The sequence below is a fragment of the Sander vitreus genome, chromosome 7, assembly GCF_031162955.1.
Source record: "Sander vitreus isolate 19-12246 chromosome 7, sanVit1, whole genome shotgun sequence".
NCBI classification, from domain to species: Eukaryota; Metazoa; Chordata; class Actinopteri; order Perciformes; family Percidae; genus Sander; species Sander vitreus.
The window spans coordinates 25,795,173-25,819,801 of NC_135861.1; the positions used below are offsets into that span (position 1 = coordinate 25,795,173).

Below are 24,629 nucleotides of genomic sequence, written 5' to 3' on the forward strand. Positions count from 1 at the left end.
GCAACTAAACGCACAGCATTAGCCCCGCCCCTCCGTGCGCGGATTGGCTGTGGTGGCAGTTATGTATCTTGCTCGCAGTTGATTGGGTCTAATATAATAGTGGGAGGTGCTCTGGAAACAAAGGAAGTATTCACCAAATTCACCAATTAAATTTGATGACAGATTTTTTTTTTTTAATGAACTGATTAAACCACTTTTTTAATCAAAGCTTAAACTTAATTACATAAAATTGTGTACAAAAAAGCTTTTTGTAGGATTTATAAGCAGTAACTAATGACCTTATTGATGTTAATACATAATTTACTAATGATTTAGATCAGTTAAAAGCCATCATTAAAAAAAGAGAACATGTTTTGGTGTAGAACTATTCCTTTAGCTGGTGTTATTATAATAATAATAATAATAATAATAATAATAATAATAATACATTTGATTTATATAGCGCTTTACATGGTACTCAAAGACACTCTACAGTAAAACCAGCACATATAGCTCATTAAAAACAGATAAGCAAAAAAAAAAACACATAAAACAAGCATATTAAAATAAATTAAAAACAATAAAACCAGTAACTATCAGGTGAGAAATGTAAGACTATTGTATGTGGAAAGCTAATCTGAAGAGGTGTGTTTTGATTAGTGTTTTGAATGTGTCCAGGTCAGTACAGTCACGGATGTGTATAGTTCCAGAGGGATGGCGCTGCAATGGAGAAAGCTCTGTCACCCCAGGTACTGTGCTTGGTCCTGAGTGGTGGGGAGAGGAGGTCTGCGTCAGAGGAGCGGAGGTTACGGGGGGATTGTGGCGGTGGAGCAGGTCTGTGAGGTAGGAAGGAGCCTGGTTATGGAGGGCTTTGTGGGTGAGGAGGAGGACTTGTATTTGGAGGAGGCAATGTTTTTGAAGTGAAGGAAGGCCGTTCTGGTTATTTGGTTGATGTGGTTTTCAAAAGTGAGGTTGCTGTCGAAGATTACTCCCAGGTTACGGATGTGTGGAGATGGAGACAGGGTGGAGTTGTCGACAGTGATTCCGAAGTTATGGGTGTTCTTTGTGAGGGATTTCGGGCCGATGATGATCAAGTCGGATTTATTGTAGTTGAGTTGGAGGAAGTTGGTTTGCATCCAGGTTTATGCTTTCTATTTGTAATAATGCAATTAGTACTTAACTTAGTTAAACTTAGTTAGTTAGTTGTTTTCTCTGGCTGGTGTTAATGCTTTCTATTTGGTAATATTACAGTTCTACGTTTAGGTTGTCTATTGATAAATGTTCATGCAAATCCTTATAAACCATCAAGTATGTTATGTTAATAAATCACAGATGCCCACCATTAGGTGGTCTAAAAGTACCCAGCTATCCATTTAACATTTGTGAACAAGTCAGAGGAATGGGAAACTGTGATGTGAGATCACAGACAATCTACTTATTCTCTCATTACACTGCAGCAATAGGAGTTAAATTGGACACTTTGCATAGGATTTAGATTTTGCTTTCACATCCTATTGACTTGCAAACATGATGCTGAATATTCGCCTCCGAGACAGAAATTGTGAAAGCTTTTCTAACGCCTAACAGGAAGTGATCAATTGACAGACTGATCTAACTCATTCACAGTTTAATTATTTAATTACAAACAGCATGCCAAAGAGTGTACTCAGCGTTTGAGAGTATAGTCTGTCTGTTAGGAGGCCATACTAACCTTTGTGGATATACAGTACTGTAAGTAGTGGTGACAAGCTCAGAGCCGCTAATCCAACGCAGAACAATCAGTCAATCTGCATCTGCAATCTAAATCTTTTCTTTAGATGGTTTGAAATCTGACTATCTATCTATCTATCTATCTATCTATCTATCTATCTATCTGTCTGTCTGTCTGTCTACTGTGTTTTAAAGTGTCTTAATTCTGTGTAAAAAGGCACTAACACCAAAAGTCAGGTAAACACATTGTTTTTTATTTTAACAACAACATAATGAAATTGTCTTCACCTTCTTGTTAATCTTTTTTTTTTATCAAATCTTGCTCTGAACAGCAACAGTCTGGCATGACCAGTTTAAGGCTTTTTGATTCTAGCTTTGTGTTTGTGTCTTGAGGTACAGCCCGCCCAACTCCTGCCACAACAAGCTCATTTTATGGTACACCGTGTGGTTGTTACGTGATGGACTCAAACAGTTAGCACCATAATTGAAGCCTTTCTGGCTTTTGCAACAGGGATGGTAAAGGTGTTCTGTGGGCTTTTAATTTTTATTTATTTCAGTGTCATCTGGGGAAACTGAGCTGACTGGACAGTGTTTACAACAAAACTGTCATATCTCAGTGACACGATTTCAAATTAATTTAAATGCACATGGCAGGACTCCCCTCCCCCACATACACCCATACACATGCTGGTATGTGAGCTCACACACACATACGCGCAAACACACGCGGTTCAGACATTTCCCTTGTGACTACTCAATAGAAAAACAACCCTGATAAAAGAAAGTATGGTAACGCTTTATTTTACAGGTCCATATATTCTTAATCATTTCCTGGAAGGTTCCTAAAAAAACGTAATTTAGCACTAATAATAGTTTAATAAATACCAAAATAATCAATTCCAACTAAATGCTAACAGTCAGTGTACTGCAGGTCAAAAATGTGTAATTTTGTATTACACATGAGTATGCAATTCATCATATATGAAGAATAAAGTTTATCATTTTTAGTGGATGATGATTACATTATTTTGGGTTTAAATAGAGCAGTGCTTTCAAGGAAATTCCTATGGAAATCAACAATTTAAAATAAATTTGTACCAAATTAAATATTTCTTTCAAGGAAAGTTTTGAGGAAATTATAAGGAAATAACTAACCTGTAAAATAAAGTGTTACCACAAGTACCCCATGCCTGTACCACCAATAATATCAAAGCTATTCCAAGTCTGGCGTCTGCAGCTATTCTTTTTCCTATATTATTCAGACAACAAAGTATGGATACTGTACAGTTACAGACAGTGCTTTCCCTCTGTAACTTCCTCTTCATTATACAGTTTAATTTACATGGAAATTAATGTCCTGTTTCCTTTGCTGTGTAAGATGGATGCAGTATGAAAATACAACTGTTGAGAGTCCAATCAGTAGAATACATCCTGTAAATGTAAATCATAATGTAGCTTTTGTTCAGTACATACACATTCTGAATGAAGGTGTATCTTATTAGAGTAATAGTGATGGCATGTCCCCCAAAACAACAGATTGCTTGTAAAAACACACAAATCTCTTTTTTTTTGTTCTAGCTTACCTAAAAAAACAACAGATATAGTACCACAGGAATGTTGTAAATCCCACTAATGCTGGAAGCCTTTTCACAAATAATCACATTTTCAACTGTTTTTACATTCAACTCAAATGTTGCTTTTGAACTGACATGAAGCAGCATTTTCAGAGAGGGAGCGAGGCTCCTTCAACATGAGTGAGTAGCTATGGAAAAGGATGATTATGATCATCAGTGCCTGTGTTGTATTCATTGTAGATTGTGTTTAAAATTACAGTGCTCGAGTTCACCATCTTTAAATGCCACTCACTCTTCTACATCTTGTTCAGTGATGTTTCACTTCAAGCTGCCATAAATAATCATGCACGTTGAAGGCTTGTCTCTGTTGTCGATTGATCGCCTTGAGAGGATGTGCTGCAGCACCTTCACTGAGGAGGACTTTCTGCCTCTGATTGATAACTAGCTCCACTTCTCTGCCTACCTGTGCTCTCTCTAACTTCACTGGACAGCGGGCTTTGCTGCTAACGTCGACCTCTTCCTGTACCACACCCTGACCTGAGAAATGATACAGAAACCAAAATATGCACCATCATTAGACAACATCACAGCACTTTGCCTTTGTAAAAAATAAAGACACCACACTCCTCCCCTTCCTTGCCTGTTTGTCTCCACTGCCTGACAGTACAAAGAGCAATCAAGTAGGCATGGAGCTGAAACAGACTGCTCAGTGAGAGTCATCTACCTGCCATTTTATTTAAGGCAGGGTGTCCAGGCGGCAGCGAGCTGAGTCACAGCGCCTTCAGCACATCACACGGTGGTCTCGTACTCCATCACTTCTTTGGGTGTGCCCAGACAGCGGTACTGAATCCTTGGCGTGACTGGGGCGCCGCTTTCGAGCACCAGGATCGTTTTACGTAGCCGGCGGTCAATGAAGTGAGCGTCCCAGGCGGGGTACTTCTTCCTGGGGAGGTCTATTCGGATGACAGGCCCCTCTGTCCTGGGTGTGAGGTTGGGCACTGGGGCCTGAGCTCCCCGAGGTGGTCGTACCTGAAACACGTCTCCATCTACCCCAGACCCCTGCTCTCTTTCTGACCCTTTAGTTCTCTGAAGTGTCCTGGGGGGGCTGCTCACCAGGTCAGGGGGGAGGCTGGTGGCTGGGGAGGCCAGCAACTCCACAGGCACCTCCTTCTCCACAATATAACCCCACCCTGAGATTGGGCCATCAGGATGCAGCAGACAGTAATACACAAACATGAAGAAGGTGCCCAGAGCGTAGCTGCTGGCCACCACGCACACCATGATGACGGCGTAGAAGTCTGAGGTACGAGGACCGCGGTACAAATACCAGGCAGTGGTGAGCGCCACATTCTCAATGAGCACAGTCAGGCTGTAGATGAGCATCCTGCAGCGAGTGCGCCCCTCTCTCACACTGAACCAGCAGAAAACATACACAATGCCCACCATCATGTTATAGATGATCTCCTCCCATTTGGACATGCAGAAGTCCGTTTCGCCTTGAATTATCCAAAACGTCATGATGCACCAGTGGGCCACGATGAAGATACCAAAGTAAAGCTGAAACACGGAGGCAAACAGGGCGAAGGCCAGGGTGCGGGCGCCAATGGTGAACAGGTGCCACAGAATCTGAACTATGACGGCCTTGTAGGTCATAGGTAGCTTATCGTCTCGGGAGTCCCTCAGGACTTTCTGATAGGAGGCGACCATCCAGGCGAGGGATATCAGTGAGGCAGAAGCTGAAAGCCCTGAAGAGACAGAGGGAAGAGAGGGATTGATCAAGATAAGTTAGACAGGGTGGAAATGGTAGCTGTCTTACCATTTAGCAGAGCAGGAATATACATTTCTCTGCTCTGTAGGGGGCCTGATTGAGGCGAGCACAAGTGACTCATCATGCACAGCGTGGGCTGCAGATGTGTGATTGACTGATGTGGCAATTGGTCACTTTTGGAAACTCACCCTGAAGGGGCAGCACCTGACTGGCCTGGATCATGATGCTGAGCTGCAGTACCAGCTGAGGGGCGCTCTTCAGGAAGGACTCGAGCAGACGCAGCATGCTGATATCAGCGCTCGCAAACATCATGCACCAGTAGTAGTGACGGCGCTCGGGGTCTCTGTGCCAGCGGCTCATCACGCCCAAATACAGGGCGTGGACATACCTGTGTATCAGAGACAGACACAATTCAGACACATTCGTCATTGCATTAGGACAGAATTTCTGGTCTAAATACTGTGCTTTAAAAACTTTTGGAGATCAAACACAGACTCCCAGAAGTCATAACTAATTATTCCAAACTCTGGGAGTTGTCAGTAGTTCTTGCCAAAAAGCTGGATGCTTGCTCATCTGGGATTTCGACTGGACTGAACTGAACGAAGCAGCTCTGTGGTTTTTCTGCAATCTCTCTTCAAATAAAATCAGAGGGCTGCAGAGAAAGCCAAAACTGAGAAAGGGAAATTCAAATAAATGCTGTCAATCTGTGGGGGGAAAAAAGCTAGCTATAAATCCCGTGTGGAACACCTCAGATTTGCTGACATGTAGTCCCACCCCAATCTTAGCTTGTTTTATAATGACCTTGAATAACAAACACATATCATTTTGTAGACACGCAGGTTCACATACTTGCACTGTGTAAACATATTGCTGCACAAATGTGTTGACACGTGACATGTATTTGTACCATGCAAATACATGTTGTGTGTAAACCATTACCTTTATCATTACACACAGCCACCTGACCTGACTGTTTGAAAGAAAGTGGTGGTTGCCAAGGAGGACTGCAGCTATAAATGTGTCAGTGATAGCCTTGGGGAGAAGGGTCTGAGGAGCCCTATGTCAACAAGCCCAGTGAACCACAAGGGAGTTTGTGTAACCCTTTTTTGTGCTGCTTCCTTCTACACAAAATGTGCCTTGGGATGTAACACGCTGAGAAAATGGAGCATATGTGCAGTAATGAGGGTCAAAGACTCAGGAGGACACACACACACACACACACACACACACACACACACACACACACACACACACACACACAAAGACAGAGTTTCATCGCACACACTCTGCTTGTAACACAACCCCATATCCTATCTCTTGTGCGCTGACATTTAATTCTGGTAGCCGGCCCAAAATGATCCCGGCTCACCTGACTAACAGTGTATCAGTGACGGATCATTCCTGAGTTAACAGCTGAGGGTAAAACACACAGAGGTAATCCTCTTAATGTGCAGACACACTGATCTGAGAGCAGTGACAATGAATGGAGCACACACTGCAGCTTTAATTGCATTACCGGTAATTCTGGGCCGCCACAATGTTTTAATGTGCTCATAGACACTCTCTCTCTTTCTCTCACACACACACACACACACACAGACACACACACACACACACACACACACACACACACACACACACACACACACACACACACACACACACACACTCGTCTAAGTCTCCAGGAGGAAATAAGGAATCAATATATATTACCCATTGGGCTGTCTAAAGAGGCAAGAAGAGAGAGACCACAAAGAAAGACACAGACAGGGAGATTATGAAGGCCTATAGATAAATCAAACAATTGATTTGCATCTGATTTCATCATTACACATAATTTATCCTTCTATAAAGTCCCTGTATGTCTATAAAATAGAACTTGTCTTTGAATATCATCGCGTTTTGGCGAACCCTACTCCCACCACAATTCAGCTGGAAGCCTCCTCCGGGCTGGCAGCGGTTCAAGCCTGTCAAAACCTATCAGGGCACTCTAAGCTTGAGCACTATCTCACCATCACTGACTGAGTAGCTGACCTACAGACCTACTACCACCCATGTGAGAGTAAAGTGTACTTTGGTTTGTTTTTAGTCTCAGAGTGCGTCTGGTAATTAAACATGTTTGGGCTCAGTTGAGAGGAACAGACTGAATTTAAAAACTGCTGGGAGATTTGAGAATATGGATTTTGCATGAACATAAGAGCAGGGGCCTCAAAAATACACTAAACAGTGAAAAGGGAGGCGGGTAAACACATCACTGCAAATAGGAAGCAACTCTCATGACATTTAAGACATTTTCTTCAGCAGTCAGGCTCTTTCTTTTCCAAACCCCTGAAGACAAAGGGATTTTTATTTTTCTATATAAGGCGATTGGTGTGGATGAGTTGGTGATTTTCCTGGGAGATGATTGACCTAAAAGCATGTCAGGGGGTGGGGGGGTGGGGTGGGTGGAGGGGTAATTCTCCCCTTCTAAGCTGAGCAGCAACATCAAACAATACAAAAAGACATTCTGGCATTTTGGTAACATTATGAAACGTAATCATTCAGGGAGGACCCCTGAATGATTACATTTCATAATCGTTTACCTCTACAGGGAGTGATGCTTGGCTTTGGAGAATGAATGCACGCACGCGCGCACACACACACGCACACACACACACACACACACACACACACACACACACACACACACACACACACACACACGTACAAAGGTAGAATGTGTAGTTCCCCTCCTCTCAGATCTCGGTAAGTCCAGACTTACCTCCAGACCTGTGCCAGCTGAAAGATGTGAATGATGGCCTGGAAGAACCACATAAAGGCTCTACAGCAGCCCTGGGCTCCTCCCCCGGTGTCCGGCCCTGACAGCACCCCGGCCGCGGCAGAGCGGCCAGCGCCCCGCTCGCCGCTGTCCTTGGTGCTGAAGTCGCTCTCCTCCGCTCCCGACGCCGCTACCACGGCGGCCGCAGCCGTGCCGCTCTCGACGGTTTCCGAGAAATCGTAGGCGAACCATCGGAAGCTCAACACTTGCACGACCACGGACGGGACTATCACAAAGACCAGAGTCAGTGCAAAGCACCAGTAGTCCCTCCTTAGGTAGTAGTCAGCGGCCAGCCACAGGTCTGAGGCCCCGTCCGAGAAGAACACCAAAAGGGCGCACAGCGTCCAGCAGCAGTCCGACAGGGAGTAGCGCTGCTCGGCATGACGGTGCTGGGGAGGCCGCGGGTCCGACCTGGAGGGACATTCGGGTGGGATTTCGTTTCGTAGAGAGACGGGTGCACCATCAGATTTCGCGGCCATGTTTGTTGTAGGGAAGAGAGTGAGTAAGAGATGGGAAAATGATGGAAGGGGGGGAGGGGGGTCGTGTAGCCTGTCGGTCTGTATGCATGCGTGTGGGAGAGAGGGAGGGGAAAGGAGGCAGGGAGGAGGACCAGGGTAGGTGAGAGAGAGATGGGGAGGCACCGCCGCTTATCAATCAGCGGGGATAATAAGAAATAGGATTTTAATTGCGATGATATAACAGCTGCAGGTCTGAGAGAAGATTCCTCTGCAGCTGGTACATGAGGTCATTACCGTTCATGTTCCTGCACAGGTAGCACGAGCTCCACTTATACAGCATGTTGACATGGGTCCCTTTAATTCAGAATCAGATATCTTCTCGCTTGTAGTCAGTGGTGGAACAAGTAGGCCTACTCAGATCCTTTTACTAAAGCAAATATACCAGTAAAACAATTTTTTTTTTAAATACAAGGAAAGGTTCCTGCATTCACAATCCCACTTAAGTAAAAGTATATAAGTATTATCAGTAAAATTAAAAGTAGGCTACTCATTCCTCAAAATGAATGACTTCTGTAACTGATATATTGCATTATTAAATGATATTGCTGCATCAGTTTGAGTATGTAGCATTTTGCTGTTGTAGCTGGTCGAGGTGGAGCTAGTTTTTTTTCATAATTAATAAAGTAGTTTAGCTCATGGTTCCCAACATAGGGTTCAGGGCCCCTCAAAAGGGTCACAAGATACAGTGGATCTTAGATCTAGTGAGATGGTTACTGGGGTTCTGATATTTCTAATCTTTGCTTTTTATGAAATATTGGACAAATTAACCTTTTTGGGCCTTAAAACCTAATTTAAATAAAACCATCTGAGAAGTTCAGAGGGGAAATCTCTTTGGCACTAGTGGATGGCTATACTACCTCAAAAGTGTACTTTAATAAATGTACTTACTTTCCATCACTGCTAAGTTCAAAAGCACAAAATGCATTAAGAACACATCTATAGATATCTTATTTTCACCGGAGTGCTCTGGTGTAAAACTTTACTCTTTATACTTCCAGTCATGTAATCACGAGGTTACATTTACAGTCAAGCATTATGACAACATAAAGAGGCCTTTATGTCTCACCGTCATTCTGAGGTGGATCAGCGGAGTCTCATCTGCCTTCACTTGCCTCAAGTCCACCATCTCATCAGTTTCTATTCTGCTTTTGCTGCCTCCAGCTCTGAGGGTTCCTCTTCCTGTGCTCCTTCCTCTCTTCCCTGCTGCAGGTCAGCTGACTCAACTTCTCAGCTAAAACTGTGGTGGCTTGGGCTTAGGCTTAGGCTGTCATTTCTGCCAACAGGAAACACTAGTTACACTTGTAAAGGCTCTCCTGGAGGTATTGATTCTCACTACTGTGTCCTGAGCAGTACTTTACCAACTTCAGCTGTTGTGTGCTGTGAAGAAAACACATGATTTATAAAACTATAAAAAGTGTTTTTGTTCATACTTTAGCCCACATACTTTGAGCAACTAAAAATTGTGGGAACCACACAAAAACGAAGAAATAAAGCAAGACAAAATAATGAAAATGTACTAAAATTTAATCATTCATAAAAGCTGGAAAATCATCTGTGACAGCAATATTAGAGTTGGTTTAGTACAATATATTTGCAGCCTCAAGACACAAATCAGAACAAACCATTTCCCCCCCCCTCCCCATCTGTCTATAAAATACTAATTTCCTTAGCTTTATTATGCAAAAATGGAAGTAGAATATATTATGGGAAATATGGAAGGCTTGCAGCTCTCAATAAAAAACAAAGTCACTTAGGAAAGATGTTATCTCATCAATACACATCCTTGTAAGTAGGAGCGAGTTACTTATGGACAATGATGCATCTTTGTTGACACTGTTAGTGCAGAAATGTATGAGAAGGCCAACATTTCATATGGTTTCATTTTGCAAATATGTCACAATATGCTAAAGATGGAAGTTAATTTTAATAAAACACTTTAGTTCCCATATATGGATTTAAACCCATGGTCTCTTCTTTTACACTGATATTTCCAAAAGAAAGACACCTCGGAGAAGAAAAACAACAAATAAAACAAAAACAGAGTTGTCATCAGGCTGACAATAAAAATTAAGGTGGATTTCTTCGCTATTAAAAAGCAGAGAAGAGTATCTTGAGAGTATGTGCCGTCTCCTGCCATTTTGCGAGTGGTGAAATATGTCTGTCGGCCTTTTTCAAAATGCTCTGGAGAGGACTTGGAATGCTGGCACGATCCACTGGGAAACAGTTAATCAACACACGTTTCTGCAAGCAAGGAAAAAAAAAATAAAAAAATATCAGTGCATATTAAACATTGTAAAGGACACGAGCCGTTTGCAGAGAAATAGGAGCCTAAGTTTAGATCAGAGGTCTCAAACTCATGTGACTTGCGAGCCGCTGAGCAGATGTTCTTCCCTAGGGGTGCCACTCTCAAACTGAGCAATCTTCCCTCTCTCCTTCCTTGAACGTGTCCCACTGCTCTGTATGTTTAGTAAAGTAATGCCTGTGACAGTGTACCCTTGGGAGAACGGCGACTTTCTCCTTGCAGATAAGACAGGAAGTCGTCGCACTAAATCTCCATGAATGAATAATCATTTGTCCACCTCTCGTGAATCTGTCTGCGCTCCAGGTAAATCAGACTGCTGTTGGTCCAAGTGTTTTTGTAGCAGCTTGTTAAATGGTAATGTCAACTATTTGTGTGCCAGATGTAACAAAAAAAAAACACTCAAATATTGTAAAATATAAAAGGCAATTAACAAGACTTCAAATTGCTTCAATGTGATCAGAATTAACCATCAGTGGCTACAGTAGTTTGGACAAGCTCACTGAACATATTACATCGTCTCAGGTCAATACACACCTACAGAACAAAAAACCTCTACTACTACTGGACAACCACTACTTTTGTGATGTATGTTGTGTGTGATGTCTTTAAGCTACTGGGACCTTGAATTTCCCCTTGGGGATCAATAAAGTATCTAACTATATCTCCACTATAAACCAGTACATTTCATCCCCTTCATACAAATCATATGCTTAAAAAGGATAGGTTCACAACATTTCTGTCTTAAAGCAATAGTCAGGTGCCTATATGATCATGGAAACAGTTTTCGCTTGTTGTAATCATTCCTCCTGTACTGGCCATTCAAATATCCCCTTTTAACCCACCTACAATGTGATGGGGACAAAATCCACAGTCCTCGTTCTGTGCTAATCAATCAAGTGGTTATCATCCAAAGTAACGGGGAGCTTTGCACTAAAAAGACTGAAACTCTGGATGATCCCCACAAGGACTACGGATCCAGAGGTCGACTTTCATATCAGAGTGAAAAGAGGACTGTAAACCAATGATTTACATTCACAAACCTGGGGAAACGCATGCAACACTATGGCATGCTTTAGGAAACGGTGGCTGGTAATGTAAAGCTGGTGTATTAAAGTTCAATTACAGTTAAAAGGCTTCAACAGCAGGTGGAGCCACAACATTCATGAAAGGCTTACAACTTGGCACATCTACATGAAATATAAATATATATTCCTTTTATCAGTACACATCAAAACAGAGGGTGCTATAACTGGACTAGAGATGGTTTTTATTTATTTCCACCCAAAAAAAGATTGACTTTATGAGTCATTGTTTCAGAGACATCAGTAATGCTTTAACCCCCCCCAAATTTACTGAGTTTATCCTGTTACTGCAATACAATACATACGTGGCGTCAAAATGAATGAAATTGCTCTAGTGATTACTGCAATAAACCTCTAAACGTTCAGTGACAATCCAGAGCTCAATCCCTGCTAATGTGTGGAATAAATTTAGATTCTGCACCCACTCACCTGGCCTGGAGCTGCAGTGGGAGGGCATTTTAAAGCAATGTGCAACTCGACTTCTTTTTTGTCTTCTTTTCCATCGGTGTTTTTCTGTTGATCTGTCTCACCAGATCATAGAAAATCTACAACGAGAGAAAGTACAACAGTCTCATCACACTTTTTGCTTCAGCAATCCCAGAACTAATAAACTTAAAAAGGCACTTAGGAAAGATGTTTTCTCATCAATACTAGGGCAGACCCTGTGCTTTGAAGCTTTGATAGTTGCCATAGCAATCAACATCCAAACCAGTGTTGGAATGCTTTAAAGCGTTCTGTCATCCAATCTGTCTTCTGTAAACGTCTCTGCCCGTCTGGCAGCAGCAGCTCTGGCTGACCTGCCTTCACCAAGCTGCAGCAGAAATCTACTGAACCAAAATAGTTTTCATGTCGGCTCCATGGGAAGAAATCAACAGTGTTTGTATCTATCGGGCCCTATCTTGCACCCGGCGCAGCGCGGCACACATCCTGACACAAGTGCCTTTGCTAGTTTAAGACCGACGCAGTTGTCAATTTCCCGTCCAGCGCCCACGTCGTTTAAATAGCAAATGCACCTGCGCCCATCTTTGCGCCCCTGGGCGTGCTGGTCTTACAGGGAGGTGTGTTCAGGTGATTTCTTGGCGACTTGCTATTGTTGCTATGTTGAGGCAGCGGGAAGCGATCGCGCCATTGACCAACAAAAACCTGGTCTAAAGTCAATAACGCAGCATTTTATTGTTATTTTAACAGCAAGTAAAATGCCCCTAGGCTCGTGCACAGAACGCACACCCTATGCTTGTCACACACACAAGATTACAAATAAAAATATTACGGTGCAAATCTGCAATCATAATAGCAAAGTGCCAAGTTACAAACGCGCCTGGCTTTTAAGGGAATGGGAGGTGACTCTCTGATTGGTTTATTGCATGTTACGCCCAAAACACACCTATGAATTAATGAAAATACTAAGTACAACCCTTTTGAACCATGCGCCCGGCGCACTGACCCTTTTTTCCGCCGTCAAACTATCAAAAGTGGATTTGGACATGTCCTAAACGCACCTGCCCCATGCGCCTTACGCCGTGCACTTAGATGGTTAAAATAGGGCCCATTGAGTCATTGATTGTATTTCCGCGCCCACCATAGCAAGTGTGGGGAATCTGCCTGGAGTGAAACAGATTGGTCAAGGCTCCCAGTTTGTCTGGAAATGTCTATGTAGATCTGGTTAATACATTGAGACCACATATACAGCGGGATATTAGTGTGATTTAAACAGTCTATGCAGCTTACGTGTAACTAAAAGCAACAAAAATAGACTTGAAGCGTAACAACAACCAGGCGGGTCGGATTGATACATTTAATAAAATGGAAGAGTATCTGTTCTGTGAAATATGCAAGTGATGGACGTCAAAAACGCTCCTAAAAATGCTTTCTATGTGGATTTGCTGTAGCCCGCTTGCTTTACGTAGTTGTAAATAGAACTTTTGGCTCCAATTTAGAATCGCCATGACAGGGAGAAAGAGAGAGAGTTTTACTTAACACTGTTAAAGCAGATTGTATGAGAGGCCATAAAGCCGCAACGATTATTTGATTAATAATATATACAACAAAAGATAATATGTGTCAATATGAAATTCTGTTTCTAGCATCTCAAATTTGAATATTTTTGGTCTTACACTACTAAACTAAATAGCTTTGAGTTTTGATCTGTTGGTTGGACAAACAAAAAAACAAACATTTGAAGACGTTGGGAAATTGTGATACAGCATTTTTACTATTTGACATATTATAGACCAAACGATTAATCACAAAAATAATCAACAAGTAACCCATAATGAAAATAATTGTTGGTTGCAGCCCTAGCAGGCCGACATCTCCCATAGGTTATTTTTCAAATCATATTAATAGCCCAATAACATGTAGTATAGTAGTTAGGGCTGAAACCGGTCGGGTATTGGTACTGAACCACCACAGTGCGGACGTCATGGTCTTGGGGTCACGGTCGGGTGCAGGCAGCTGCACGCACAACACACGGTATTGATGCACGTTTGTATTTTCAATTTCATGGGATAAGAGATGCTTTTCAGCCCGATTGTGACCTGTTGTCTTTGGGAAAGTGCTTGTTCAGGGTTCATACAGTGTAATGTAAAGTAAAATGTTCCTTTGACACTTAAGGCCCTGACACACCAACCCGATAATTGGCCGTCGGACAGTCTGGCGAGGTCAGTGATTCAAGTCTGTTCAGTGTGTTCTGTGCCGTCGTCAGTCGGAGCCGTCGGCCTTCATTTGGGCCGATTTGACATGTTGAATCGGAAGGCGGGCAGTCTGGACTCAATGACCAATCTGATTGGTGGAGTGCTAGGCCGGAAAAGATGAGCGGGATGAGTCTGACGAACGCCTCTCAAAATCTGACGAAAATCTTTTAAACTGACCTCTGTTGATCTGAAATGAAGACAGATTCAGCAACTGCATGGCCTATTTTTCACTTAAAATGTTTTCAGAAACACGTTTCGGTGAACTATTTTCGTAAAATATGAGATCGTATTCCGAACGAGCCGCCATCATGGTCTGGCTTTGAAATCCGGGAGAAGCCAGACCCACGTGATGCGTTCGTCCGATCAGCTGCGGGTTTTCATTTTTTGGGCGACAATACAGATTAGCGCCGCCTGCTGTTATGGAGACGTATTACGTCTCGCGCACGCACAGAACGTACACAAGTCGGCGTCACTTCGGTGTGTTCCGAGGCCCTTTTTTGACCAACTCAGGGGAGGCAGTCAGTCCGACTGCCTTTTCTGCCGAAGGTCAGCCATCGGGTTGGTGTGTCAGAGCCTTTACTAGCACTTGCACTACTGTCTGTTCAAAATAAATGTATCTTTACACATTTGTTTTTTTTACCCCCGCTGTACCAAACTCGCACCGGACTTTGACTTATGAACCAAACCGTGACTTCCGTGTACCGTTAGATGCCTAATTGTAATAGTACTTACCTCATTAACATTGATCTTTGATTTAGCTGAAGTCTCTAAAAAGGCACAGTTGCTCCACTGACGGGCCAGGTTCTGCCCCTGCTCCTTGCCAACCACACGCTCGTCCTCCAGGTCACATTTGTTTCCCACCAGGATCATTGGAACCTGATTGATCAACAGAAATGTTCAAGCTTCAAAGCAATATCTCAAATTCCTACCGCATTTTTATTTTTACATGGCCAAATATAAATGATTCACTTGATCTACGATCTTATATACAGTAAATGCACAAGGCAAAAGGTTGAGTGAGCCTTTTAAACACAAGACCAATGAAGCACCTTGCTATGAATAAATAAAGCACCCTCGGCGTGCTGCACAGGGACAGATAGCATCTAATAACAGCTCTGACATTTCCACCCTGTCACAAAGTACCTGCCCCCCCCCCCCCCCACCGGCTCTGCCCTCTCTCCCACAGAGCTGACTCTAATGAGGGAGAGATGAGCCTGAGAGCTGACACAGGCAGATTATATAGAGAAACGCCAACAAAAGGTTATCACTGAGGAGAAACGCTCCACACACTGAGCGGCTGCATTATAGATTTACAAGAGCGGGTGAAAAAAATAATGTCACTACAATCAGAAAAAATATATATTTTAATACTGATATATGCAGTAGAACCTACTACTGTAATCTACAATCTACAGATTGTTGCTGTCAGATATAAAAAAAAAAAAGCATGTTTCTCCAAATTTGTTAGAAGATTGAAAGATTAAGTGTTGCTTTCCTTAAATTTTGTTGTTGTATATCATCGCTTTTACATTATTTATGTTTTTCCTCATATCCATATTTTAGACTTGCGTCATACTTTTTCGTGCAATTCCACACTAGCCCAACGCAAGTAGCACACTGGAAGGAGAAATTCAAGAGCCACTCAATAGTAAACCATTAATTTGTCTCATATTTACAACAAGCTACTTTCAAATTTCACAAGCTTCTGGCTGGCTGTTAGCTGGTGCTAATTCCCATCTGTGCCTAGCGGTGACATTAGGTGCTTAGCAAAGTTAGCTTATTTCACCTGTAGTGTCTTTACTTGTGGATGCCCGGAACATGTCCGTTATTTCGGACTATTTCGCTGCCTCCTCCTCCATAATTTTTTCCCTTTTGAGTCTGACCTTCTCAGCGCCACCTTTCCCTTTTCTTTTTTTGGCTTTCCATCATTAGACTCACACACACACACACAGTCTGTTAACGTTACCGATAGACTTCCAAACGTGACAAGGAAAAAAAAGAGTTCGATGGCTTTACGTCATAGGCCGACCAGGGCTATGCCATTTGGGGAAGCGCTCACTGATCCCCCTATATTTCTGAAAATCCTAGACATGGTTGTGACCGTTAGTGCTTTCTGATTAGCCTGTATTTGTATTGAAATAAGAGGCTGCTGCGGCCCGCCGTATGGGTTGAGCAGAGGCTGCACAGTTTGACCAGCGGGTAGCGGCCACACACACCAGGCTGTCGGATGGTGTTGCTAAGAACTTGCAATGTATAACTATTATCAGACCGGTGCTCGCGGCCTCCAAACACTACCGGCCCGGAATCATACTATATTCATTTTAATTTGAGTATTTTTCAATGAAAATGACACAAAAATAATCATCGCCTCTATATATCGTGTATCATATCGCAATATCAGTCAAAATAATCGCAATTAGATATTTTCCTCATATCGTGCAGCCCTAGAAAAGACCCATGAAAATAAAAAAGGAAGATGTTTTAGACGAGTGAAACACTCACGTCCTCGGTGTCTTTTACTCGTAGGATCTGTTCCCGGAGGTCCTGTAGATCATTAAATGTCGACTGTGCTGTAATGGAGTAGACCAAAGCAAAACCTTGGCCATTCTTCATGTACAGGTCCCTCATAGCCGTGAACTGTTCCTACAGATCAATGACAGAGAGGAGAAGCCATCAGAAGCCTGTTGGAATGTATCTTCTATCTCCGTCTGATGCCCGTGTCTGACTTGACTTACTGTTCCAGCTGTGTCCAGGATTTCAAGCATACATTGCTGCCCGTCCACCTCGACTTGCTGTTGAAGAAAAACAATCGGGTAAATTTAAAAAAAAAAAAAGACAAGTGGAGGCATTTGAACAATCATCTGTTGCAAAGAGGTCAAATGAAGTGCGTAAAGTTTTTTTTCTGAGCTTACCTTTCTGTAGGAGTCTTCTATTGTGGGGTCGTACTTCTCCACAAAAATGCCTTGCACAAACTGGACTGTCTGAAATGGACAAATGAAGCAAAAGAATATCATTATTAATCAAAAATTGGCACACTGCTTGTATTACTATCCAAATCTATTTCCCAAAATATAAAAACACACTTCAAATATTATGATTCATGCTTAAGTATCCCCTTTCAGAAGGAGTGTACATTGCTGGTTTTAATTTATTTTAGGTATTTTTTATTTATTGTAATACATACATTTAAATGTTATTGTTGCTCCTTTGTTTTATTTATTTTCCTTTCCCCCAGTGCTATTACAATTATTATTGCACTTTTTTTGCATGTGTTATTTATCCATACATTTAATTGTGCATCAGGGGGATGGGTGGGGGTGAAGAGTGGGATGTATTTCAATATGTTGATTATGCAAATTAGTTTAAATAAAAATGTAAAAATCCAACAAACAGAAGTTAAAAATTACATCTATTGTGATTCATCATCAGCATTCATCTCTGACAAGCAGCCAGATTAATTTCTTAACAAGGATCATTTATATACGTTGAGGCTGCCCAGCCCATGACTCGTATTCTAGGCGTATTCTTGCCTTCTAGTCTTCTTTTTTGGTGCTTTTTAAAAATATTACACCCCGGAATATATATTATCTGCAGAATAAAGACATGAGCCACAACGCAGTTTATGCAGGGCTAAGAATCTATCTACAATTTTATAGAATATCTCTCTCTTCCTCATTTAAAAGACCTCTTAATTCATTAGAAATTGCATCAAAATCACGTCAATAACACTATTTCACTACAAAACTGGTGTGGGTGCTGCAGCAGCCATCACTCACCAGTGCTGATTTTCCCACGCCTCCTGATCCCAGCACCACTAGCTTGTACTCGCGCATGGTGGGCAACTTCACTGGACAGCACAGGGGTCTGTGGAAGGACAGAGGAAGGACGATAAAGTGAGACAGAAGATCTTTGTGTCTTTTAGAGCAACTGAAAACAACCAGCTCAGCTAGCTAAAAATCCAAACGAGCTTTTCCATATTAGCCTGTCCCTAGGGAAAACATCATTAAGAATCATTTTTGAATAATATGACTGAAATTAATTCATGCCACATTCATTATTCATCTTTTACAATATTTCATTTGAATCAAAAATGTGAATAGAAAAATCTCGCTAACAGTGCTTTTAGACTGTCAACACAAAAAAACAAAACTATTCTATTCGTTGGTTTTTATTCACACCCACACACCCACCCACACCCACCCACACCCACACCCACCCACACCCACACAATATTTTTTCTTTATTACCTCCGCCAAGGAAGTTATGTTTTCGGCTTGGTTTGTTTGTTTGTTTGTTTGTGGAAGGGTGTAGCACGGGTCAAGGAAGAACCCATTACATTTTAGAGCTGATCCGAATCACAGGGCGGATACACAAATTATTTTTCACTTTCATTACGATTGTGAGACAGGGCATTGTGCTGCATTCATGTGGTGTAAAAATAATCAGAAAAAGGAGATCCTGAATGGGAAAGTTGACACCGCATCAACATTGTGAGACGTATGTGCATGTCATTGTGAAGGTCTGCGCTCTCCGAGGGCCGTTTTAGTTTTTACCTGTTATTGGTCAGCTTGTTGTCCTTGTTTTTAAATTGTATGTCTATTTCTATCTTAACTGTCTTTGGAACTGTGTGTATGTACATTGAGAGCAACTTAAAACTGGAGTCAAATTCCTTGTACATGTGCACATACTTGGCCAATGTAGCGGATTCTGATTGCAATCAAATACTTTATGTTGCAAGAGACCAAAACCAGAAACTTCAGCATGGCTGACGATGTCCAGTAACTGAAGTGGTGAAGCTGCTCGACTAGCTGATGTCAGTGTGAACACCCTGTCAGTACAGGTCCGTAGACATTTTTCATTGTCTACAACAATGAAAAATCACCACTGACATCAGCCGAAAACAACCCTGTTACACTGCCAAAAAAATTAGCTCTCTTTCCCACCCACTACCATGGGACTTCAGCTGTCATGGCAACAGGGATGTTGCCTTGAAGAAAAAAAAAAATGAAAAAAAAAAATGAAAATGAAATCAAGAAGAGCTGAAGGAAAACATAGACATGCTCCTTAATTCCAGACCAGTGTTTCACCCATTAGTGCTGTAACACTAAATAAATGACCCTTTAGTAAAAGCTTGCAACATCTGAACCATTAGATTTAATGTGGAGCCGTGGACTCAGAAAAGTGCAATAGATCCTAAAAATGTCAGTGTACGAGTCAGTAGGTAAGAGTTCAGTACCGCAAATAACTTCATCTCATTACAATACGGAGGAGAAAGGCCACAGAGAATGACCTATCATCAACTCCTCCTATAATCAGCCTGACACAGTTAAGACACCGTGCGTGCGCGACCTAGAAAGTATTAAGAGTGAGAATTGTCACTGGCATGACAATGTTTAGGATGAAGACAGCCCATGAGAACTACAGAAGGCTTTTCTTCTGTGATGTAATTTTCAACCACTGTTTTATTTAATTTTGTGTGACTGAACGGTGGAAAAAAAAAAAAAAAAAAATCAAACATAACATAATCAAATCTGTCATTGTTGTGGCTTTCATATGCAACATTTCAGATTTCAGTGAGAACTTGAGAAGATGTGCCTAATTTGCTGTGTACTTTGATAGATTTAACTGAATGGGGAAAATTTCCATCTTGAGGTGAACTTTAAATATCTAGATAAATGGATGCACACAAAACATATCTGGGGCAGCCAATCACATAACGTGGTGTTTTTTGTTTTGTTTGAAATGCTAATATAATCTTTATTTGATGTACAAATGTCAAAGAGGGGGTTGATGCACACTAAAATCTCATTTGTGAACCTCTTTGAATCCACTAATCATACTAGGTCTGCGGGACATTTGTCAAACATTGAGACAAATAATACAAAAACCACTCTGTCACACTCGACCGGCATTTGCAATTCTAACTACGATGTATGAAGCACCACCAGAAACCCACAGTGAGAGACAGGCACACGAGGCACTCTACAAAGAGCCATTGTAATGACCTCCTCTACTCAAGTACACCATACAAACAGAAAATGGAGATCAGAGGGTGCACGCATGACCACTGCTCTGAAATCATTACTAGGGCGAGGGGGGCGCACCAAAGGGTGAAGCCAACGTGTGCCTAATGCATTGGTTACCCGAAAAATTGTACGTAGACCCCTCTGTGTTTAAGATGTAAATTTATGTGGGTGTCTCATAACTTGCTTTGAAGCCATGACATCAGATAAGAAATCTAGGCTCTCCCCTGATTAGATACGAGTCTGGACTCAAACATTTCAAATATCAAACACTTGAGCTGACAACCTTCATCAAACCTACACATGAATTTGTGCTGGCTTTGCTGATGAGAGTGCCTCATTGTTGCTAACAGCTAATGAACCCTTTATCCCACATTTCTGATAAAGACGTAAAGTATAAACACAGGCCACAATTTACAAATGGAAATTGCCTTAAGCAAAAGAGTATTTTGCACAAATATGTGCAATAAAACACAAAAAGCACATTTATGTTGAAAAAACAGCTTAACCTACTGTGTACACGGCTGCTGCAGTTGACAACTCCCTCTACATCTGGGGAGGGGGGCGCCGGCAGATCCTCAGATACACCGATGTCAGCGGGCAGGTGCTGAGGGTCGGTTGGGAGCCAGAAAACTAGGCTACACCAAACTGATCAGACAGGAAACTGGACCTGAATTAAACCAAATATTGAAATGTTTACATTCAGATCACTGGTCTAGATAAAAGTGGATTAATATCCCTACATAACTCAAAGTTCATCTTATTTGTTTAGAAAGGCAGGCAAATGAGAAAATGTGAAGGACATTTGACACCAGACTCCAGTGGAAAACAGGCAACAGGCAAAGAAGAATTATTAAAATAATCTGCTGTGCAGTATTTGCTCAATAACAGCAATAATGATGATGATGAAGACACTGCTTTTGAGGGATGACTTTTTGTTGCCAATTTAAGTGCAGTGTGGGTCTTCTTTATGAAGTCCAGAGGTAAGTTTTCACAGTTTTACATTACAACATAGTGGTTCCCAAACTTTTTGACATAAAGGACACTTAAACTGACACAAAGAAGACCACGGACCCCCCATCTGATAATATTTTGTCCTAGGGTTTCCCATCAGATAGGATTTTTGCTTTTAGATTAGTTTCATTACATTAAGTGTATGAAGCCCATGACCAAAATAGTCATACATTCTGTCACTGTTACTTATGGATGGCATTATAGTAAAAACACATCTCCCTCCCCCCCCCCGTTTTTCTGGACACCACCTGGAACCCCCTCAAGGACCCTACTTTAAAAAGCACTGACTTAAAAAATCTTATATTATTATTATTATTCCTTTAGAGACCTGTTGCTGATCCACAAACCCACAGTACGTTTGCCTAAAACATTCATCATAAAGGCTTAAAATAATAGCTGACTGGGCTACTCAAACTACTCTTCAGTTCAATCTTGTGTGTCAAGAGCAAATGGATTTTAACTCAGCATAAGAGCACAAACACACTTCTGATTTAAAATTCAACTTTTACAAAAGTCTATTTTGAAAAACTACGACTTATGTTAAACGAGTAGTACCATGTTGGCATTTGAAAAATTAAAACAAATATGAACTTATTTTGGTGACAATTTAGTTGGTTTCGAAAGTAAGGGTGTGGCTATTAGTTTCCCAATGCACTAGACTAGGACCGTAACACCGTTTAAAATGATCAGTCAAAGTCGGCAGTAGTAATGGGTCAACATTCCTAAAATGTGAATTTAACGATAAGTTTGTTACCAAAAAAAGTAGCTTGATTGCAACTACTGAAATGTTAGCATCCGGCTAGCAACATTTGGTAAATGCTAAAAAGACACGGCGAGCTGTGCAGCACAAACACTTAACTAACGCTGGCATGGCAAAGAAATCAAATTTGAACTCACAGTTTAATGTTAGTTCATGGGATGTCATAGCAGTTATATGGTTATTATATCACGGCTAGGAACCAATCCAACTGAGCTAACGTTACCTGTTTAATTAAACTGTTTAGCTAACACCGTTAGCTAAATAAGTTAGCTAGCCAGTTAGCATTAAACTGAACTCTCAAATCTCGTTTATATTTAATCTAGCTAACGTTTGAGTTTTGAGAAGCTATTTAGAGTTCCCATTAACATGTGGATACACTACTAGATATCTGAAAGCGACAGAGATACCATCGGACATTAAACTACTTGAACCACAAACCATGTTTGTAGCGACAACTCGTTAGTTAGTCATTAGCTGACGTTAGCTTCTCAATCCAGTCATCTAGCTAAAGCTATTTAACTCACAAGAATTATTTCGCAGTACAGTGGAGCCAGAAGTCATTTTAGTGTCTCGTCGGAGACAAATACAATGTTTAAGGACTAATCATTAAACTGATACAAGTCACAAGCTGGATAATTAGCCCAAATTTGTTTTACACACGAGCAAAGCTTCACAAGACACTTACCGTGTTCCGCTATGTGTGCGCTAAGGCTAAATCACACTGTGTGAATGTACGGAAGGGTCGGAGCAACAGTAGCTAATGATTGGATCAGGATCAGCCAATCACAGCTATTCAGGTTAAGGTACAATTTAAACCTCTTCAGTTGGGTTCGAACCTATTTTATACAGTCTATGGTTCAAACACTAAGTTAAGTCATTCAACTTAATCATTAAGTGATTTCACTACAGGAAGAATATAGCATGTTTTATATTGTACCATTAAAAGATGTATGTGCCCACTGATGCCACAAATTAAAAGCATGTTTCATGTACTTGTATTTTACTTGATCATCATCATGTTATAGTTGTATAGGCTTCTACATTTCAGAGAAAACAACACATTTATTGATCAGCTATTAGTTACTAGTTACTTTACAAGTTAAGATTTTACATACAAAACATACATTAGTTTATAAAATATGATGCATTGTTTTGGATTGAGCTACCAGTGCTGGAAGAAGCAAAAAAGCAAAACATATTCAGTGGGGGAGAAACCTACGTTGTCTTATATAAAATGCATTTTCAGTTTAAAGATCTAAAGATATAACATTTTCACAGTTAACATTGCAGACAATGACATTCAGGATTTGCACTTTGTTTGTATTCTTGTTCAGGAAGCTGGAGCGTCTCAATAACATCTCAAAAATTACATTTGATTCTCAAACACTCCCTGAAGAAAATACACAGCAGAGAAAGGGCCTTGATTATGAAAAGTAGCACAGCTGCAGTGAGAGCTGATGTTTGGCAGGTGAATATTGAGGTGAAGTTTGAAGTTGAATCTAATAACAACAAGAGCTTTGATGAACCCCATGTGACTCAAAAAGGCATTCAAGTTCTTGTGTTTTTTTTCTTCACTTTTGGCATTTTAGTTTTTCAGCGAGATGGAATTTCCTATAACACAACCAAACTGCAAGGTTGCTTTTCTGACATCTATCAATCTTACCATCTGATCTTAGGTTTATTTGTTTGGGGATTTGAGTGACTGAGTGCCTGCCAGTGATCAGGGGACACACAGGTGCTGTAATATTCTGGCTGCAGCTGTGGTCACTGTGGAGGCCAATGTTTTAGTGATCACAGCATCTGATAAGCAACAGAATGCAGAGGGAGAGTTGAGACACCTTTTATATTGCCTTTCAAGAGTACACAACACAGACTCACTCAAGAATTAATAATAATATCTGTAATTCAGTTATTTCAGGGCCCTCGTGGTTGGAGATGCAGGGAGTTTAGACACCCCAGAAAAGTCAGTCTCCTTTTCAATGTTGAGCATTCAGGAACTGTTAACTGTACCGTTAAATTGCAGTTGCTAACAGTCAGTTTATTGATGAAACTAACCACCAATGTGTCCGCTGTATTTTAGGACTTTTTTAAGCCAATGTCAGTCTGTCTGGTCAGACTATAATATCTTTCAAACTATGGAATGGATTGACATTCATGGTCTTCATAGCATGAATCCTATTGATTTTGGTTATCCCCTGACTTTTTCTCTAGCACCACCAGCAGGTCAAAGTTTTAATTTGTCGAGTGAAACACGTATATCTCTGGATGGAAAGCCATGAAACTTGATTTCACACATTCTTGTTCGCCTCAGGATGAGTCGTAATAACTTGATCTCTTAACTTCTCATCTTGCACTGTCATCAAGTCAATTTAAGTCTTTGTCCATCCT

The 24,629-nt window shown here is 41.3% G+C and overlaps 2 protein-coding genes across 2 annotated transcripts; both read right to left on the reverse strand.

Moving 5' to 3' along the window:
• Positions 1 to 3,493: 3,493 nt before the first annotated feature.
• Positions 3,494 to 8,328, reverse strand: xkr7a (XK related 7a). The gene is made up of 3 exons (XM_078254038.1): positions 7,793 to 8,328; positions 5,220 to 5,419; positions 3,494 to 5,008 (listed from the first exon to the last, which is right to left on the reverse strand). The coding sequence occupies exons 1-3, from the start codon at positions 8,326 to 8,328 to the stop codon at positions 4,053 to 4,055; spliced, it is 1,692 nt and encodes a 563-aa protein (XP_078110164.1). The 3' UTR covers positions 3,494 to 4,052.
• Positions 8,329 to 9,873: 1,545 nt separating this feature from the next.
• On the reverse strand, positions 9,874 to 22,993 carry rap1aa (RAP1A, member of RAS oncogene family a). Its single transcript, XM_078255630.1, has 9 exons — positions 22,927 to 22,993; positions 20,981 to 21,137; positions 18,221 to 18,308; positions 17,357 to 17,425; positions 17,180 to 17,236; positions 16,947 to 17,087; positions 15,177 to 15,320; positions 12,181 to 12,296; positions 9,874 to 10,608 (listed from the first exon to the last, which is right to left on the reverse strand). Exons 3-8 carry the CDS (start codon positions 18,275 to 18,277, stop codon positions 12,210 to 12,212), a joined length of 555 nt encoding a protein of 184 aa, XP_078111756.1. The 5' UTR covers positions 18,278 to 18,308; positions 20,981 to 21,137; positions 22,927 to 22,993; the 3' UTR covers positions 9,874 to 10,608; positions 12,181 to 12,209.
• Positions 22,994 to 24,629: the final 1,636 nt, after the last annotated feature.

Excerpts from the sequence above, each read along its gene's own strand:
- xkr7a (XM_078254038.1), bottom strand. The coding sequence starts at position 8,328 with ATGGCCGCGAAATCTGATGGTGCACCCGTCTCTCTACGAAACGAAATC. Across the intron at positions 5,420-7,792 it reads CAGCTGGCACAGGTCTGGAG|GTATGTCCACGCCCTGTATT; the intron begins GTAAGTCTGGAC and ends TCTGATACACAG. Across the intron at positions 5,009-5,219 it reads TCAGGTGCTGCCCCTTCAGG|GGCTTTCAGCTTCTGCCTCA; the intron begins GTGAGTTTCCAA and ends CTGTCTCTTCAG.
- rap1aa (XM_078255630.1), bottom strand. The coding sequence starts at position 18,277 with ATGCGCGAGTACAAGCTAGTGGTGCTGGGATCAGGAGGCGTGGGAAAA. Across the intron at positions 17,088-17,179 it reads TCCTGGACACAGCTGGAACA|GAACAGTTCACGGCTATGAG; the intron begins GTAAGTCAAGTC and ends ATTGATCTGTAG. Across the intron at positions 12,297-15,176 it reads CAAAGATCAATGTTAATGAG|ATTTTCTATGATCTGGTGAG; the intron begins GTAAGTACTATT and ends CTCTCGTTGTAG.